Source organism: Mobula birostris, chromosome 5 (genome assembly GCF_030028105.1).
Source record: "Mobula birostris isolate sMobBir1 chromosome 5, sMobBir1.hap1, whole genome shotgun sequence".
In the NCBI taxonomy this organism is placed as follows: Eukaryota; Metazoa; Chordata; class Chondrichthyes; order Myliobatiformes; family Myliobatidae; genus Mobula; species Mobula birostris.
Window position 1 is genome coordinate 114143204 of NC_092374.1, and position 20035 is coordinate 114163238.

At 41.8% G+C, this 20035-nt stretch overlaps 1 protein-coding gene across 6 annotated transcripts in view; it reads left to right on the forward strand.

The window, feature by feature from the left end:
* The window catches only part of thsd7ba (thrombospondin, type I, domain containing 7Ba), a 1047195-nt gene that overhangs the window by 395615 nt on the left and 631545 nt on the right, over positions 1-20035 (forward strand). For all 6 annotated transcript variants that reach the window (XM_072258592.1, XM_072258590.1, XM_072258595.1 and 3 more), the window contains one exon: positions 6637-6885. In XM_072258592.1, the coding sequence (XP_072114693.1) occupies positions 6637-6885 (249 nt within the window). The remainder of the gene's footprint in view (positions 1-6636; positions 6886-20035) is intronic.

Consider the following 20035-nt stretch of genomic DNA (forward strand, 5'->3'; position numbering starts at 1 on the left):
CTTTCCACTCCCTGGGCCCTGTTTCCTATTTCTCTTTCGATTCCCTGGGTCCTATTTCCTGTTTCGCTTTCCATTCCCTGGGTCCTGTTTCCTGTTTCTCTTTCCACTCCCTGGGCCCTCTTTCCTATTTCTCTTTCGATTCCCTGGGTCCTATTTCCTGTTTTGCTTTCCACTCCCTGGGCCCTGTTTCCTGTCTCTCTTTCCATTCTCTGGGTCCTGTTTCCTGTCTCTCTTTCAATCCCATGGGTCCTGTTTCCTGTCTCTCTTTCCATTCCCTGGGCACTGTTTTCTGTCTCGCTTTCCACTCGCTGGGTCCTGTTTCCTGTCCCTCTTTCCATTCCCTGGGTCCTGTTTCCTGTCTCTCTTTCCACTCACTGGGAGCTGGTTCCTGTCTCTGTTTCCATTCCCTGGGCCCTGTTTCCTGTCTCACTTTCCACTTCCTGGGTCCTGTTTCCTGTCTCTCTTTCCACTCCCTGGGCCCTGTTTCCTATCTCTCTTTCGATTCCCTGGGTCCTGTTTCCTGTCTCACTTTCCACTCCCTGGGTCCTGTTTCCTGTCTCTCTTTCCATTCCCTGGGCACTGTTTCCTGTCTCGCTTTCCACTTCCTGGGTCCTGTTTCCTGTCTCTCTTTCCACTCCCTGGGCCCTGTTTCCTGTCTCTCTTTCTATTCTCTGGGTGTTTTTTCCTGTCTCTCTATCAATTCCCTGGGTCCTGTTTCCTTTCTCTCCTTCCACTTCTGGGTCTTGTTTCCTGTCACTTTCCACTCCTGGGTTCTGTTTCCTGTCTCTTTCCACTCCCTGGGTCCTGTTTCTTGTCTCTTTCCACTCACTGGGTCCTGTTTCCAGTCTCTCTTTCCACTCCCTGGGTCCATTTTCCTGTATCTCTTTCCACTCACTGGGAGCTGTTTCCTGTCTCTCTTTCCATTCCCTGGGTCCTGCTTCCTATCTCTCTTTCGATTCCCTGGGTCCTGTTTCCTGACTCGCTTTCCATTCCCTGGGCCCTGTTTCCTGTCTCGCTTTCCACTTCCTGGGTCCTGTTTCCTGTCTCTCTTTCCACTCCCTGGGCCCTATTTCCTGTCTCTCTTTCCATTCTATAGGTCCTATTTCCTATCTCTCTTTCCACTCCTGGGTCCTGTTCCCTGTCTCTCTTTCCACTCCCTGGGTCCTGTTTCTTGTCTCTTTCCACTCCCCGGGCCCTGTTTCCTGTCTCTCTTTCCATTCCCTGGGTCCTGCTCCTATTTCGCTTTCGATTCCCTGGGCCATGTTTCCTGTCTTTCTTTCCACTCCCTGGGTCCTGCTTCCTGTCTCTTTCCACTCCCTGGGTCCTGTTTCCTGTCTCTTTCCACTCCCTGGGTCCTGTTTCCTGTCTCTCTTTCCACTCTCTGGGCCCTGTTTCCTGTCTCTTTCCACTCCCTGGGTCCTGTTTCCTGTCTCTTTACACTCCTGGGTCCTGATTCCTGTCTCTCTTTCCACTCCTGAGTCCTGTTTCCTGTCTCTCTTTCCACTCCCTGGGCCCTGTTTCCTGTCTCTCTTTCCATTCTCTGGGTTCTGTTTCCTGTTTCTCTTTCCACTCCCTGGGCCCTGTTTCCTGTCTCTCTTTCTATTCTCTGGGTCCTTTTTCCTGTCTCTCTATCAATTCCCTGGGTCCTGTTTCCTTTCTCTCCTTCCACTTCTGTCTTGTTTCCTGTCACTTTCCACTCCCTGGGTCCTGTTTCTTGTCTCTTTCCACTCACTGGGTCCTGTTTCCAGTCTCTCTTTCCACTCCCTGGGTCCATTTTCCTGTATCTCTTTCCACTCACTGGGAGCTGTTTCCTGTCTCTCTTTCCATTCCCTGGGTCCTGCTTCCTATCTCTCGTTCGATTCCCTGGGTCCTGTTTCCTGTCTCTCTTTCCATTCCATAGGTCCTATTTCCTATCTCTCTTTCCACTCCTGGGTCCTGTTCCCTGTCTCTCTTTCCACTCCCTGGGTCCTGTTTCTTGTCTCTTTCCACTCCCTGGGTCCTGTTTCCTGTCTCTCTTTCCATTCCCTGGGTCCTGCTCCTATTTCCCTTTCGATTCCCTGGGCCATGTTTCCTGTCTTTCTTTCCACTCCCTGGGTCCTGCTTCCTGTCTCTTTCCACTCCCTGGGTCCTGTTTCCTGTCTCTTTCCACTCCCTGGGTCCTGTTTCCTGTCTCTCTTTCCACTCTCTGGGCCCTGTTTCCTGTCTCTCTTTCCATTCCCTGGGCCCTATTTCCTGTCTCTCTTTCCATTCCCTGGGTCCTGCTCCTATTTCTCTTTCGATTCCCTGGGCCATGTTTCCTGTCTTTCTTTCCACTCCCTGGGTCCTGCTTCCTGTCTCTTTCCACTCCCTGGGTCCTGTTTCCTGTCTCTTTCCACTCCCTGGGTCCTGTTTCCTGTCTCTCTTTCCACTCTCTGGGCCCTGTTTCCTGTCTCTCTTTCCATTCCCTGGGCCCTGTTTCCTGTCTCTCTTTCCACTCCTTGGGTCCTGTTTCCTATCTCTCTTTCGATTCCCTGGGTTGTATTTCTTACCTCTCTTTCCACTCCCTGGGTTCTGTGTCCTGTCTCTTTCCACTCCTGAGTCCTGTTCCCTGTCTCTTTTTCCACTCCCTGGGCCCTGTCTCCTGTCTCTCTTTCCATTCCCTGGGTCCTGTTTCCTATCTTTCTTTCGACTCCCTGGGTCGTGTTTCCTGTCTCTCTTTCTGCTTCTGGGTCCTGTTTCCTGTCTCTGTTTCCACTCCCTGGGTCCTGTTTCCTGTCTCTTTCCACTCCCTGGGTCCTGTTTCTTGTCTCTTTCCATTCCCTGGGTCCTGTTTCCTGTCTCTCTTTCCACTCCCTGGGTCCTGCTTCCTGTCTCTTTCCACTCCCTGGGTCCTGTTTCCTGTCTCTTTCCACTCCCTGGGTCCTGTTTCCTGTCTCTCTTTCCACTCTCTGGGCCCTGTTTCCTGTCTCTCTTTCCACTCTCTGGGTCCTGTTTCCTGTCTCTTTCCACTCCCTGGGTCCTGTTTCCTGTCTCTTTCCACTCCCTGGGTCCTGTTTCCTGTCTCTCTTTCCACTCTCTGGGCCCTGTTTCCTGTCTCTCTTTCCATTCCCTGGGCCCTATTTCCTGTCTCTCTTTCCATTCCCTGGGTCCTGCTCCTATTTCTCTTCCGATTCCCTGGGCCATGTTTCCTGTCTTTCTTTCCACTCCCTGGGTCCTGCTTCCTGTCTCTTTCCACTCCCTGGGTCCTGTTTCCTGTCTCTTTCCACTCCCTGGGTCCTGTTTCCTGTCTCTCTTTCCATTCCCTGGGCCCTGTTTCCTGTCTCGCTTTCCACTTCCTGGGTCCTGTTTCCTGTCTCTCTTTCCACTCCCTGGGCCCTATTTCCTGTCTCTCTTTCCATTCCATAGGTCCTATTTCCTATCTCTCTTTCCACTCCTGGGTCCTGTTCCCTGTCTCTCTTTCCACTCCCTGGGTCCTGTTTCTTGTCTCTTTCCACTCCCCGGGCCCTGTTTCCTGTCTCTCTTTCCATTCCCTGGGTCCTGCTCCTATTTCTCTTTCGATTCCCTGGGCCATGTTTCCTGTCTTTCTTTCCACTCCCTGGGTCCTGCTTCCTGTCTCTTTCCACTCCCTGGGTCCTGTTTCCTGTCTCTTTCCACTCCCTGGGTCCTGTTTCCTGTCTCTCTTTCCACTCTCTGGGCCCTGTTTCCTGTCTCTCTTTCCATTCCCTGGGCCCTGTTTCCTGTCTCTCTTTCCACTCCTTGGGTCCTGTTTCCTATCTCTCTTTCGATTCCCTGGGTTGTATTTCTTACCTCTCTTTCCACTCCCTGGGTCCTGTGTCCTGTCTCTTTACACTCCTGGGTCCTGATTCCTGTCTCTCTTTCCACTCCTGAGTCCTGTTCCCTGTCTCTCTTTCCATTCCCTGGGTCCTGTTTCCTGTCTCTCTTTCCACTCCCTGGGTCCTGTTTCCTGTCTCTCCTTCCACTCCCTGGGTCCTGTTTCCTGTCTCTCCTTCCACTCCCTGGGTCCTGTTTGCTGTCTCTTTTTCCACTCCCTGGGCCCTGTCTCCTGTCTCTCTTTCCATTCCCTGGTTCCTGTTTCCTATCTTTCTTTCGACTCCCTGGGTCATGTTTCCTGTCTCTCTTTCTGCTTCTGGGTCCTGTTTCCTGTCTCTCTTTCCACTCCCTGGGTCCTGTTTCCTGTCTCTTTCCACTCCCTGGGTCCTGTTTCTTGTCTCTTTCCATTCCCTGGGTCCTGTTTCCTGTCTCTCTTTCCACTCCCTGGGTCCTGTTTCCTGTCTCTTTCCATTCCCTGGGCCCTGTTTCCTGTCTCTCTTTCCACTCCCTGGGTCCTGTTTCCTGTCTCTCTTTCCATTCCCTGGGTCCTGTTTCCTGTCTCTCTTTCCACTCCCTGGGTCCTGTTTCCTGTCACTTTCTACATCTGTCTGGGTCCTGTTTTCCATGCTCTCCACTCATTCACTGGAATTTTTGTTTCCAAGCTTTCTTTTGACTTAGCAGAGCATGGAATCCCACTATTTCTTTCCACTTGTAAAAGTCCTAATGTCCACGTTCCCTTTCCAATAATAAGGGGACCTTATCTCACACACCCTTTAAACTTGCTTAGTTCACTGGAATATTTATTATAATATTGTACCATATTTCAATAAGGTTAACTAAAGTTGTTTTAGGGGTTAATAGAAATAACACCCAGAAAAAGTTCAGAAAATTTGACAGGCTGGCACCAACAAAATCCCGAGCATGCAAGATTACCATTTTCAAAATTTTTATTTTTGTTTTACAGTGTTTACAATTTTGTATTGAGTCACTTGTACATTTGTCTGCTTTCACAGGATCCGTTTTAATATTCTTTCTGTATTAAAAAAATCTTGGCATTTTATTTCATCTGACAGTAAATCTATTGCTCATTCACCTAGGCTGTCAATTTAATCCAATACTAGGAATGTAATCACCATGTTGCTGTGTTCTTCCCTTGTTAAACCTTGTGCTGCTACCCTCTCTAATAATTTAAATGTTTTCAAACCAGATTGCAACCTTCTATGAAACTACGTTACCCTGCTACTGTTGGTCTTTAGACTGTCACTGATTTTTTAATGAAGTCACCATTATCAACTTTTTCTATAAAATATAATTGGTTTCAAAATACAGGGGTATTTACAGTGCTCATAACACAATAAAAATGCCTTTCCATGAAATGATGATGTTATTTAACATTTTTACAATCTTAACAGTATATTTTTCCAGAATTACAAAAAAGCATCTAAATTATCTCCTTCCTTTCAATTGATGTGAATGATAACCACATTAAAGTGTAGCAGAAGATATATTTGAGGATAGAGACTGTAAATTCTTTACCAGCAAGAAGCACAGTAACATTTTACTCTCCTTCCTTTGAAGTGTTATTTGCAGCAAATTTATTAAATGGAATCATTTTAATCAGGTTCATTCAGCTGGAAGCCAAAATGAATATTTAGGCATCATTTATCATATTTACCTCCTGTGTCTTTGCTAATTTTCCTGCAAATATTTTAGAAGCTGGCAATATTACATTTTCCTAACATTAACTCTGTGAGTTCTGATTTTGCTCAACTTGGAAAAGTTCACTTATGAATAGTGTTAACCAGTGATGTACTGGAATCATTCATGAAGCTATTTGCACTTGCCTGCATTTCCACCATTGTGGAATAATACAAGCATTGAAGTAAGTGTTTTTTTCTCTGGAAGGTATTCTCCTTTGCTGGGATGTTCATAACTCTTTTATCTAGTAGGAGAAATCTACCAGTGCAAGAAGTATCTGTCACACACAGAGTACTTTTCTTGCTATTTTCTCTCAGTAGTAGTACTCTAAAGCCTGGAAGTAATCTGAATTTTTATTTGATACAATTATGCCTGCCACTACAATGAAGAAATCCTAATAGTATGTTATGTTAGTAGATTAATGTAAAATTTTACAATGCTTCAGCTACTTCCAAATACAATATATATTATTAAAGAAGTTACAATATAGAGTTAAGTATAAAGGGTATGATAGTTATGAATTTCAATTCTGACATTATATCCAAAAAGGAAACTGAGAGGTTGCTATTGAGAAATTATCAATCAACATAAACAAACTTCTTCCATTCTCACTTCAGGAGAACTTAAAAAAATATAGTTGTCCAGAATTAGTGATTTTTTTTCAATTTTTAGGATTGTACATATATGTAAATATCTAACCACCATGTCAGAGGGTGATGATTGCTGAGCTATTGTGTGATTCCAAGATAGAAATCAATAGTCTTTCTGGATACTCAGCAGATCAGTCAATAATGTAATCAGGAGAGAGCAAATATGTCAGGTACAAGACAAACCATGGTCGAAAAGAAACATGAAGCATACTGAGAAGCACATGCTTCTATTCCTTTTGTTTTTTTATGAAATTATAAGGGTCAAGCATAATGCTCAACCAAACAGTTGGGTGACTAAAGTCAGCAGACACTGGAAACTTGATGGATAGGATCCAATAAAACTTCTACAGAAGTTGAAACAGTGTCCTGAGTTATAAGCCTTTTTTGTTTTGTTTTTAATCAAGATACTGTACGTGTTTTAGGAATATGATAGATTTTGTATTAATGAATTGCTGCTTGTTTTTCTTCCCTTCTTTAGCCTTTGTACACATGGCAATACCCCCACGATCTTTCAATCATGTGTTATGCCCAGAGATTGTGGAGTTTCTGAATGGTCTGAGTGGAGCTCATGCTCTAAAACGTGTCAATTACCTGGCATGTCTCCTGGGTACAGAAGCAGGAATCGATTTATAAAGCATACAGCTGTAGGAGGTGGCAGTCATTGTCCTGCTCTTGAGGAAAAAGTGACTTGCAATATTGGAGGCGAAGGATTACCAATATGTCCAAGGTAAGTGCTGTCTGTCAGTTTAAAATCAGCATGTAAATTGCTTAATGTTTATGGAAACAATACTTTCTGCTATTTATATTTCAGTACTAACAACTTTCCTGATTAAGATTTGCATGATTGGAGAGGTAAAGATAGTCAGCATGGTTTTGATAAAGAGAGAATTTATTTGAGCACTTGATTGAAGTTTTCAGTGGTAATGAAATATTTCAATAAATATTTTATTTTGCAGTGTGGTGGGAAAACATGAGGAGGATTCTTGCAATTATGAAGCCAAAAAACAATAGGGTGAATTGATACTCAAAACAGTTAAAACTTTCAAGAGAGTTATAATATAAATATTATTTATATTCCAAAATTCATGAGTAATTTGTCTGTTTCTGTAGCAAAATGTTAACACATCAATCTAAAGACCCAACTTCTATTTACAGTTTCAACTGTAAGCTGAAGTTTAGAAACCTGACATGCTGTGATTAGAAGGTTCATAACTGAGATACTAAATGCGGCATGATGAAATAAGATATGAATATGTTTGTGCCTCTAAGAGGTATGTGGCATGTAATATGACTCATACATGAGACACAAGTGCAAAATATGTTGATTATCTTCAGTAGAGGATGTTTTGTTCCTGTACCTTGGTGCACTGCAGCACAAATATTGGTGATACATCTGGAATGTTGTTGCTTAGAGTTCTGGAGTAGTAATTAGGTATGAAGTAAGAGAAATCAGGATTTTATAGGAGAAAGCAGAGTGAAAGACAGATGGTGGATGTGGTGAATTTGCTAGTAAGCTTGAGAAATGTAAGAGAACTTGGTCATTATTGCTGTATTTGGAATAAGCATTGTGAAGTGCAGCAAACATTATCATCAGGATCCTGGGAGAGGACACAAAACAGAAACACAACTAAATGAGAATTGAGGAAAGCAGTATTCTTGCTAGTTACAAGCCCAAGGTTTTTGAGATCTTGGTGAGAATACTGAAGTCATGCACCAGGAATGAGGTCCTTAATGAGGACATTTATAAAAGGCTCGGAGGGATATTTCAACCCAGTATCTTCAAATATCACGAGCATTTAAAGATTGTCAAGCGCCAACTTGAAATTGGAGAAAACGGGAAACGTTGGTGATTACATGGTCAGGCTGAGGACACGAGCTAAGAACTACAGTCTTCAGACCTTTCTTGATGAGGCAGTGCAGAACATGTCATGTGCCGGCTGGCAAAGGAAAGAACATGAGCACAAGACCTAACCTTAGAAGGGAAGTGCAAATCCCTAAAACTGGGTCACTGCCTCTCCACCCTCCTTTGAAGCACCTAGACAACAGCAAAGCATATAGTAGGCTACTGTTCATTGATTACAGCTTAGTGTTCAACACCATAGTTTCCTCTGTACTAATAACCATGCTTCAAAACCTGGGGCTCTCTACTTGTCTCTGCACCTGAATCCTCAACTCCCATATTAGGAGACCTCAGTCAGTGTGGATCGCTCAGAACATTTACTCCTCACTGACTGTCAACACAGGTGCCTCTCACGGATGTATGCTTAGCCCACCGCTCTGCTCTCTCTACACTCATGACTTCATGATTTAGAACAGCTCAAGTGCCATCTATTAATTTGCTGATGACTCCACTGTTGTTGGTAGAATTTCAGATGATGATTAGGAGGCTTCTACAGGAGAGAGATTTATTGGCTGGAGACTTATTGGCTGGTTGAGTGGTGTCACAACAACAACACAATGTCAGAAAGACAAAGGAATTGATTCTAGACTTCAATAAGGGGAAGTCAGGAGAAGACCCACCAGTCCTCTTCGAGGGGTCAGTGGTAGAACGGTTGAGAAGCCTCAAGTTCCTGGGAGTCAGTATCTCAGAGGAGCTATCCCACTGCAATCATGAAGAAAGCACACCAGTGGTTCTACTTGATTAGGGGTTTGAGGAGGTTTTGTATGTCATCAGATACTTGCAAGTTTTTATAGAAGCATGGTGGAGAGCATGATGACTAATTGCATCACAGCCTGGTATGGAGCCTAAAGGATGCACATGACTTCAGAGTGCCCTTTGAAATTGCACTAAATGCTGCAAAATATTGTATATCATACAGGTGTGCAAGTCCCTGAAGAATGTGAAAGTTAAAAGTTGAAATCAACAGAAGACTCATCCATGTGTTGCAATCTGGGAATAAGGAGGTAGAAATGAGTATGTTGAATGGAATGGAAAACCCTAAAAAGAAGCCAGCAATAGTAATCTAATAACTATTTTATCAACTGAAGTATGTATATTGATATTGCAACCAACCAGACTGTTGAAAGCCGAGAAATATTGGAAATATCTCAACCACTTGCCACTGTTGCAGGAGTCTGTGCAGGAGGAACTCTTCAAGTGACGAAGGTTAGGAAGGATTTTAGGAAGCCAAAACCTCAAGGCAGTAATCTATGAAATGCACCCAGTGTCACCTACCAGTGAGCATAGAAACAGAAGGATAATGTAGATGTACTGGAAAAAGAGAAATTGTAATGAAAGTACATTTGCTTGATTCTGAGGAACAGCTGAGTAGAATAGATCTGCACTCACTTGAGCTTAGGACAATAAGATATGATTTATTGAAACAAGCAAAATTATGCTGCACCCCTGGATAGAAGCCGCAAAAATAGTCCCTTTGTATTTAGAATGAGGGCTCACAGTCTTAAAACGAGGGGCTGCCAGTTATTCAGGACAGGGGTAGCTAATCTTTAGTTTGCTTTACCCAAGAGGTCAATGGAGATGTAGTCCCTGTATAGTTTCAGAGCAGAGAGTGATAGATTTAATGACGTACATTCAAATATTAAAACATATAGTGAAATGCATCATTTGTGTCAAACCAAATGAGTAGGAGTTGCGCTGAGCAACCCACAAGTGACGCCACGCTTCTTGTTCCGACATAGCATGCCCACATCTCACTAACAGTGCTTATTTTTTAGATTTTTTTAGAGATTTGCAACTGAAGGTATTAGGAGATTATTGGATTAATGCAGGGAAGTTATCATGAGCAAAGATCTTACCAAATGGCGGAGCATGCACGAAGGGGCATATGGACCAATTGCACTTCGGTTTCATATGTTATCACGTGCATTTAAAAAGGGGAGTATCATGCATAAATGTGTAAATGATACAAAATATGATCATATGATTAACTGTGAAGGAGGACATCTTAAACACTGTAGACAAATAAATGGTCTAGGACTTTGGGTATAAAAGTGGCAAATGGATTTTGACCCAATGGTGTGTGAGATAATGCCTTTTGGAAACTGCAGCAAAACACAGCAATACATGATAAATGGGAAGGTATTAATTAGTGAAGACACTCATCATCAACATCATTATGTGCCATGTCAGCGTAGACACTACAGATCCTTAAAATAGCAAGAAGTAGCAATCATTTAGTTTAAAAGGGATACAGCATGCTCTCTGTTTTTAGCTAGTGCATATAAGAGTAGGAAGATTAAACCAGTTGGACATGGCTTAACTGACTGGTGCAGGTCTGGTCAGTGCATACAAAGATGCATGATTGCATGAGGACAAATGAGCAAGTGTGCTGATGAGCTTTACAAAAATGTTTATGACTGGAAAATTTGATTTATAAGCAAAAATTGGATAAACTAAAAGGAGACAAAAGAGATTGCAGATGCTGGCATCTGGAGCAGCAGTCTGTGAGGAACCTTAGCAGGTCGAGCACCATCTGTATAAGGAGAGATAATATTGAAATTTCGGGACAAAACCTTGAGTTTTGGACCCACTGAGTTTGTTGGATAATCTAAAGTGGTTTTCTTTGAAATAGAGGAGGCTGAGAGATTTAGTTGAAAGTTTAGTATGAAGCACCTGTAAATGTTAGTAAGAAGAACCTTTTTAATTTGACATATGAATTAAAATCTGGAGGCCATGGACTGAAAGCTAGTGAATGAAAAGTTAGAAGGGTGTTAAGGGTTTTGTTTTACCAAATGTTGTTAAATGTCTGGAATTTACTGGCTGAAAGTCTGGTAAAGACCGAGGTGTTGATCTCATTTAGAACAATGCTTTAGCATGAACTAAAGAGGTGTGATTTGAAGCACCTAGTATATGAAGGTGGATTTAGGCTGAGTGCCTTCGCCTTGACTGATATAGACATGGCAGGCCAATTGCCTTTTTTTGTGTGCCATGCATCTATAAAGTACATGCAAGTACATCTTCCCCCTTCCTTCTCAGTCCTGAAGAAGGGATACAGCCCGGAACATCAACTATCTATTCATTTCCATAGATGCTGCCTGAACTGCTGAGTTCCTCCAGCATTTTGTATGTGTTACTTTGGATTTCCAGCATCTGCAGATGTTCTCCTGTTTATATTTACACATTAGCTCAGAGAAATACTTGAAGCTGTTTACAAAATGCAAGGTAGTTAGCAACAAATTATATTATTTTGCTCAAGGCATTAATTCAAATTGAACACACTGACAGTAATGCCTGAGCAATTCAAGAATATCAGCGGAACTGCTTGACTGAATTACTGCTTGGTATTAAATTGCCATCTATTATTTCGTTCTTCAGCAGAGTTTTTAATCTAGGTGGTAGTATGAATGGTTTCAGTTTCCTGCTGCAGTTCAGAAGCTCAATCTTCAGAGGGAAGCTGAAATAAAGAATTGTATTATTCCTGGCAGCTGAAAGTAACTGGGAGCATTTAGGTCAAGAGGAAAAGACAGTGAAATTGAATTAAGAGATAAATCAGTAATGACCTAATTGAACCGACAGGCTTAAAGACATGAATGGGCTATTCATAATCTTGTTGGTCCATGTTTCAAATGAATGGTCAGAAGTGACCTAAATTCCTGCTTTGCCTTGAAGTGTCCAAGGTGCCAAGTTAAGAGCAAAGATTTGTAGCATTAGCCTGCTGAATACGAGACCAGGTTGGGATTCAAAATTAAGTCATTTAAATAACAGTAGAACTGTGGTTATGTTCAATGTGTTCTGGTCACAGCTATCATAAATTTTGCAGCATAGTGACAAATGACAGAATGTTGCTCTCAGGAGCAGACAGCTGGTATCCCATCAGGCCAGCAGAATAAATTATGTGGACAAATCATTTGCAAAATTTATTCTTTTTAACTTTTTGGACATGAACTTCACTAGATGGTACCATGATCCACATGTAAGTATTCGATGAAATGAATATTGAAAATGCACTCCTTAAATAGGGAGTGTTCATGATTCAGAGGCAGAGTTACTAATCTCTCTGTGTACTTATTTTTCCCTATTATTTCATTCCCACAACACAAGTGTAAAAATTGTCAGCAAACGTGAAGGCTAAAATACTTTAATTTCAATAAATCATGTCAAAGTATGTTTTTACACCAGTTTCAAGTAATTTAAGGAAAATTGTAAAGATAACTCAAGCAAACTAAAGAAAAAATCATATGAAACATGCTTTGCCTTCCCCCTCTTAGAAGAACTAATTCAGAACTAATCATCCACAAAGGAAAAAGTGCTAGGCATACTCAAATATCTTAAAGTAGATAAGTCACCTGGACCAGGTGGACTACATCCCAGAGTCCTGACAGAGCTTGCTGATGAGATAGTGGATGCATTGGTCATGGTCTTTCAAGAATCACTTGATCCTGACATGGTCTTGGAGGACTGGAAGATTGCAAATGTCACTCCACTCTTTAAGAAGAGAGGAAGGCAAAAGAAAGGAAATTATAGGCCAGTTATCCTGACCTCAGTGATTGGGAAAGTGCTGGAGACTATTATTAAGGATGAGGTTTCGGGGTACTTGGAGACTAATGATAACATAAGTCAAAGTCAGCATGGTTTCTGTAAAGGGAGATCTTGCCTGACAAATCTTTTTGAGTTGTTCAAGGAAATAACAGCCAAAGTGAACAAAGGAGAGGCAATGGATGTCATTTACTTGGATTTTCAGAAGGCATTTGATAAGGTGCCACACGTGAGGCTGCTTAACAAGATAAAATCCTATGGCATTACAGGAAAGGTACTGGCATTGATAGTGGATTGGCTGACAGCCAGGAGACTGTGAGTGGGAATAAAGGGGGCCTTTTCTGGTTTGCTGCCAGTGACTAGTGATGTTCCTCAGGGGTCAGTATTGGGACCACTACTTTTCACATTGTTTGTCAATCATTTAGATAATGGAATTGATGGCTTTGGGCAAGGTTTGCAGATGATATGAAGATAGGTGGAGGGGTTGGTAATGCTGAGGAGACAATGCGATTGCAGCAGGGCTTAGACAAATTGGAAGAATCGGCAAAAACGTGACAGATGGAATATAGTTTTGGGAAATGTATGATAATGCATTTTGGTAAAAGGAACAATAGTGTGGACTATTATCTAAATGGGGGGAAGATTCGAACATCAGAGGTGCAGAGGGACTTCGGAGTCCTCGTGTAGGAGTCCCAGAAGGTTAATTTAAGATTGAGTCTATAGTAAAGAAGGCAAATGCAATGTTGGCACTTATTTCAAAGGGAATAGAATATAAAAGCAAGGAGATAATGCTGAGCCTTTATAAGACACTAGTCAAGCTGCACTTGGAGTACTATCCAGTCACAAACAAGAGAAAACAAGGAGGAATACTGAGCCTTTATAAGAAACTAGTCAGGCTGCAGTTGAAGTATTGTCAATAGTTTTGGGTCCCTTATCTCAGAAAGGATGTGTTGTCATTGAAGAGAGTCCAGAGGAGGTTCACAAGGATGATTCTGGGAAGGAAGGGGTTAACATATGAAGGCATGTTTAGCAGCTTTGGGCCTGTACTCACTGGAATTTAGAAGAATGTGGGAGGATCTCGTTGAAACCTACCAAATGCTGAAAGGACTAGGTAGGGTGGATATGGAGAGGATGTTTCTTATGGTGGGGGTATCCAGGACTACTGGGTCTCAAAATTGAGAGGAGACCTTTAAGAACAGAGGTAAGGAAGAATTTTTTAGCCAGAGAGTAGTGAATCTGTGAAATGTTCTGCTACAGACTGCAGTGGAGAACAAGTCCATGTGTATATTTAAGGTGTAAGTCAATAGTTTCCTGATTGGTCAGGGCATCAACCGATATGGTGAGAAGGCAGGTGTATGGGGTTGAGTGGGATCTGGGATCAGCCATGATGGAATGGCAGAGCAGACTCGATGGACTGAATGGCCTAATTCTGCTCCTATGTCCTATGGTCTTATGATGAAAGTATCAAGACCAATTAGATCCCTAGTGAATCTGTGATTTTATAGAACATAGGACAGAAGATAAAAAAAAGTCTGAAAGCCCACACTACCAGGTTCAAGGGCCACTTCTACTCCACTCTTATCAGACTACCATATAGTTCACTAGTATGATAAGTTGGACTCTTAACCTCACAATCTACCTCCTCATGATCTTGCATCTATTGTTTTGTCGCACTGCACTTGCCTGTAGCTGTTACTCTTTAAGGGATTCAAAGAGCACTTATTATCAAAGCATGAATGCAGAATACAACCCTTGAGGTTTGTCTTCCCCACAGACAGCCACGAAACAAAGAAAACCATGGAACGTGTTCAAACAAAAACATCAACCCTCCCACATGCAAAAAAAAGACAGCACAAATGGCAACAAGAAAGAATGAATGAAAACACAGAAAATAAAACACAAAATCGAAAGAGTCCATATTCTGTTCAGTTCATTATCTGCAGGCTGCCCTGGTTCAAAGTCACCTGAAACAATAACAAAAAAGGGAGCAACCAGAAACACATCATAATGTGAACTACAGCCCAATCCACAAACCGCAGACCCGGAATTTTGATACCATCCTCCGACAGCATGGAGGGTGAGAGAGAGAGCATTTGAATGCAGGGAACTTCCCTCAGGAGCAGTGAAGAAGAGGGAGAGAGAGGGAGTGTCACACGCAGCAAGTAAGAGGCCAATGGACTGCACCAAACACTCGCTCACCTCGATCATTTCAATATTCCTCGGTGCGAAATAGCGTCTATCATGGGCTCCATTTATTCTGCATTGTTATTGCTTTACCTTGTTCAACCACAATGCATTGTGTAATATTCCGATCTACATAAGCATTGTGCAAGACAATGTTTTTCACTGTATCTTGGTACATGTAACAATAATAAGATGATTCTAATTTCATCTCCGCAGGAACAAGCCCTTCAGCCTACGTCTTCTGTGCTGAATGCAATATCTAATTAAACTGAATCCCTTCTGACTGTACATGATCTGTATTCCTCCATTCCCTGTATATTCATGTGTCTGTATAAAAGCCTTTTGACCACCACTACTATACTTGCTAGTTCTGCTACTTTAATGTTGCGATGATAGATCAATGAATGGTCCTTGTAAAATATGTGGAAATAATTGGAGACAAACAGTAATATGTAGTGGTGATTGCCAAACAATAATTGAATCTTTAAAGGATTTAGATTTCATATATTCCACCAGAAGAAAGCTCAAACAATTTCCAGCCATTATCTGAACCCAGGATATCATTAGTGCTAGTAAATCAATCTTCTGTTCAAAATCCCTTATACAGTGCAGCTGGCAGGACAGATTATTTTCTCTTTTTTTGTTCATGTAAGTACACACATTATTTTAATAGGCACTAGCCACATGAATTCTTCTTTTAGTTAATCTACAATGACCCTCATACTGAGTGATCAATGATTGCCATAAATCCCTGGAATTTTGATGTGATGATGATCAGAGTATAACTGCAGACACAACGCTTTAGTGAATCTGACTATATTTTATCTTTAAATCATCTACGTGCACAGTGTGGAACAGTACACCCGCAAAATTAGTTCACTGCTATTAGAAACAATTTTTATCTCCACAAATCCTTCAAAATTATTTGAGGTGAAAGCAATAGACATCCAATGCTAGCAAATTAAAATTTAGTTAATTATAGCCTTAATTAGTGTACATAAAAAGCATGACATTCTTTCACTTATTAAATTATCATTCAAACTGTATGCCACAGTTTGATTATTATTATTAGTTAATAATATCTCAGTCATGAAAACCTTGCAAAATTTGTGATATACCAGTTAAATTCATGTTACTTCTTGCTCCCAGCTCCTTTTCTTCCTCTTTTGGACATTTTCTTGGGGTGAAGGATATTGTGGTCCAATGCCGAGGGTTCTGAAGTGTCTAAAGAGTGCTATCTAGAGGCACTATAGACTTTGCCACAGGTGGGGCAAGTAGAGCTTGACCGGGTAAATGGGATGTTATTTGTACTTTCCACTATTTGTATCCACTTCTCTCTGTTCCTGTCTTAGACACTGGAAGTGCTGATTACTCTCTGGGATGCTCCTTTCCCATCTAAAGTTGTTAGAGACCAGAGATTGCCATAAGTTGGACAGAATGTTGCATTTCTGAAGGAAATTACACTAAATAAATGCAGATTTAGAAATAATTTACAGTTTAAGAGGAGTACTTGTTAATTCTGTAGTTTTCGTTGGACTCTGGCTCAAATCTGGGGAGTGGAAGCAATTAAAATGTCCCATGGTCATAGTAACGCTATGCCTTGTGCAGGTGTTGATAAATAGGAGACATTATAGGCAAATCAATTTGGGGCAACACAAATAAAATGAAACTAATAAAATAATTAATTAAAATTGTTTAGATTAATAAAATTAATAAAATAATTTACCCCCGACCACTCAGACCAAACAATACGATAAACAGAAGCACTCAAATGTACCATAAATGATGCTGTGTGAACCTGTGGTCTTGATGGCAATTTTTATTTTAGTTTGACTAAAATATTGTATTGGATAGCGAGGTGGAGATTTGACTCTACCAAAGGAGGTGTAAGGCACTCCATCCCTCTGCTAGGCTGCAGGTCACCCTTGAGTAAGGAGTAGCCCTCCCAGTCCAGGAATCCATGGGAGCAGATGGTGGATATTTGTAAGAGCAGTTGGTGCTTATCACAAGTCCTGGTTATGCGACCACTGATGCCAGGCAGATAATCTCTGAAGAGTATTGCTAATGGCTGCAGTCACCCATCTTGTAAAGACATGGCCTAGAAGAATGCAATGGCAAACCACTTCTGTAGAAAAGTTTGACAAGAACAGTCATGGTGTTAAAGACAGATGGAAGAACATAATCGCTCTTGTCATATCACATGGCACATGATGATGGTGATGAATATACTGAAAGTTTGAATAACTTTTCAATTCTGGAATAAAAGCTCCTATAAAACAGATTTTTATGGATAAGATGAGTTGTATATTGAGCAAGTTTTGTTTTTGGTGAGGTAATAATCGCGTTTCAACAAAGTGCTATAAATATCATTTGAGGTGCTTATGGCAAAGTCAACAGACTTGCCTGTTCAAAGGTTTCAAAGGTACATTTAATGTCAGAGAAATATATACAATATACGTCCTGAAATGCTTTTTCTTTGCAACCATCCATGAAAACAGAGGAGTGTCCCCAAGGAATGAATGAATGGCAGTTAAATGTTAGAATCCCAAAGTCCCTCCCCCCCAGCTCTCCTCCCTCCTGCGCATAAGTGGCAGCAAGCAACAATACCCCCTCCCTCAGTGGCAAAAAAATCATTGGCACCCACCACCAAGCAGTCAAGCATGAGCAACGTAACAGCAAAGACACAGTCTTGCAGTTACCCTCAAGACTTCACGTTTCAACCTGTATTCGACTTAGCACAAGGAGAAAGGGATGTCTCCGTTTCACAGCGAGAGGGAGATAAAACAAACAACTCGCTGGTTTAGGATGTTAAAAGTCCAATACGTTGCTTTTTTCAGGCTCTGTGCCCAAAGGCCTCAGTGCTCTGGGCAGACAGCCATAAATATTCTGACTCCCCCGATTACACACGGAGCTCCTGTCGTGACATCGACCTTCAATCTGCCTGTCTCCAGAGCCCTGAGATCCTAGGGTTCCAAATCAAAGCTGGGCTCTTAGGCCAAGCCTTTGGCGTGCCAAACAATGGCCGGTTGTGAAATCCTGAGAGCAGGTCCCATTCCCAAAAAGAACCGTAGTCAGCATGAAAATCCAGGTCAGGTTCTTTAAAAGAACCCTGAAGGGGAACAATAGGATAGAGCTGTTTCGAAAGATACAAGCAAAGGGGATGCCGTTTAGTGCAATCATCACTTTGCTCCACCCCTCCTTTCAAATTATTGAGGGTTATGGAGTATATTGGCAAAAATGGGTAGATATTGGGTCCACCACTACTTTAGAAGATTTCTGTTAGCTGAGGTGCAGTTTCTCTTCCTTGGGAGTTACATTTTCTCACTACTGCAAAAGTTCTTCTTTCTAATATGCACTTGACTTCATTATAAAAGCAATATCTCTTGGCTGAAAAAATTTTCTAAACAATGATACCAATGATATTTTTTCATGCAACTCAAATTGCTTTCCTGAGCAATTGCATTAATTTCTGTAGCTAGGGAGTTTGATGTGAAATTATATTATATTCATGAACTTAAGTTTTGACAACAATCACTACTCCTAACCTTCATTTGGGGGGGGGGGTGCGCTTTGCATACTACTTCTGAACATTATTCTCTCTTGCTGAGTGATTTCAAGTAGATGAGTAAGAATATGTTGAGAAATTGCTGTACTACTTTGTGGAATAGCCAGTATTTCTGGCACAAATCCCACTAATCCATTATTTGCTTTTCGAATGTGGTAATGCCAAACTTTTTTGCTGGTTAATGCCTGCTCTGAACGTACAGCAGCTGCCCTTCATTTTGTCATGGGCTCACATTGCCAGTGACAGAGCCTCAACACTATGCATTAAACCAGGAAATTTGAGATCTGCTGAGGGTTAGATTGGTGGCTTTCAGGATTGGTATCTAGGAAAGTACAGACTTCTATAAAGCCACCTTACATGCAAAGTGGCAATTTCTGACTAAACTTGAATCACAGAGGGATGCTTGTCAATCGTAGCAAGGCTTGAATGCCATCACCTCCTACAAAACAAAACCAAGAAACAAATGACAATAAGGCTCACTCTCAGATGAGAATTCTTCTGATACTCACTTTGACCCATAGAACATGGAGGCACCTTCACAAACGCACACAGCCCCTGATAAACCGATGATTTCAGTCTCTGAGGCCAATGTGAGGGCATCCTTTAGGAGGGTGAACCAATGGAAATCACTTGGCCAGGTTCTGAAGACTTGTGCGAATTGAGTGGCTGGAATGTTTAAGGATATCTTCAACCTTTCACTTCAGCAGTCTGAGGTACTATCTGCTTCATACCAGTGCACAAGAAAAACATGGTAACCTACCTCAAAGACTATCATTCTGTAGGACTTACATCCACTGTGATGAAGTGTTTTGAGAGGTTGGTCATAAAGCGTATCAACTCCTGCATGAGGCGTGATCTTGATCTGCACCATTTGACCTACCATCACAACAGGTCAACAGCAGATGTCATTTTATTAGCTTTGGACACCTGGACAGTGAAGATGTCTTCATCAGGATGCTTTTCATTGACTACAGCTCAGAATTCAATCCTATCATCCTCTCAAAACTCATTACTAAGATCCAACAGCTGGGTCTCAATGCTTCCTTGTGCAAATGGACCCTTTATTTCTTCACTGGCAGATTCCAGTTGGTATGGATTGGCAACAAACACCTCCTCCACACTTACCAGCACAGGTGCAGCATAAAGCTCTCTGCTTTACTCACTTTGTACCCATGCTTATGTGGCTAACTACAATGGCGTACCGAAGTTTGTTGATGACACTACTATTGTGGGCTGAATCATAGGTGGTGACAAGTCAGCAGAGAGGAGAGAGATTGAAAACCTGGTTGAGTACTGCCAAAACAGCAACCTCTCACTCTTATGTCTGCAAAACCAAAGAGCTGGTTATCAGCTGTAGGAGGAAGAAGCTAAAGGCTTATGAGCCAGTCCTCATTAGTGCATTGGAGATGGAGAGTGTCAGTAGCTTTAAATCCCTTGGTGATCTCACATCAAAGGATCAGTCCTGAGACAGCATGTAAGAGTCATCAAAAAAAAGGAATGACAACACCTCTACTTTCTTCGAAACTTGTGTGGACTCAGCATGTCTCCAAAAACTTCGACAAGCATTTATCAACACACAGTGGAGCATATCCTCACTGGTTATATCACGGCCTGCTATGGAAACACCTATGGCCAAGAATGGGGAAAAAACGATAGAAAGTGGTGGATGCAGACAAAGTCCACCCCATCACT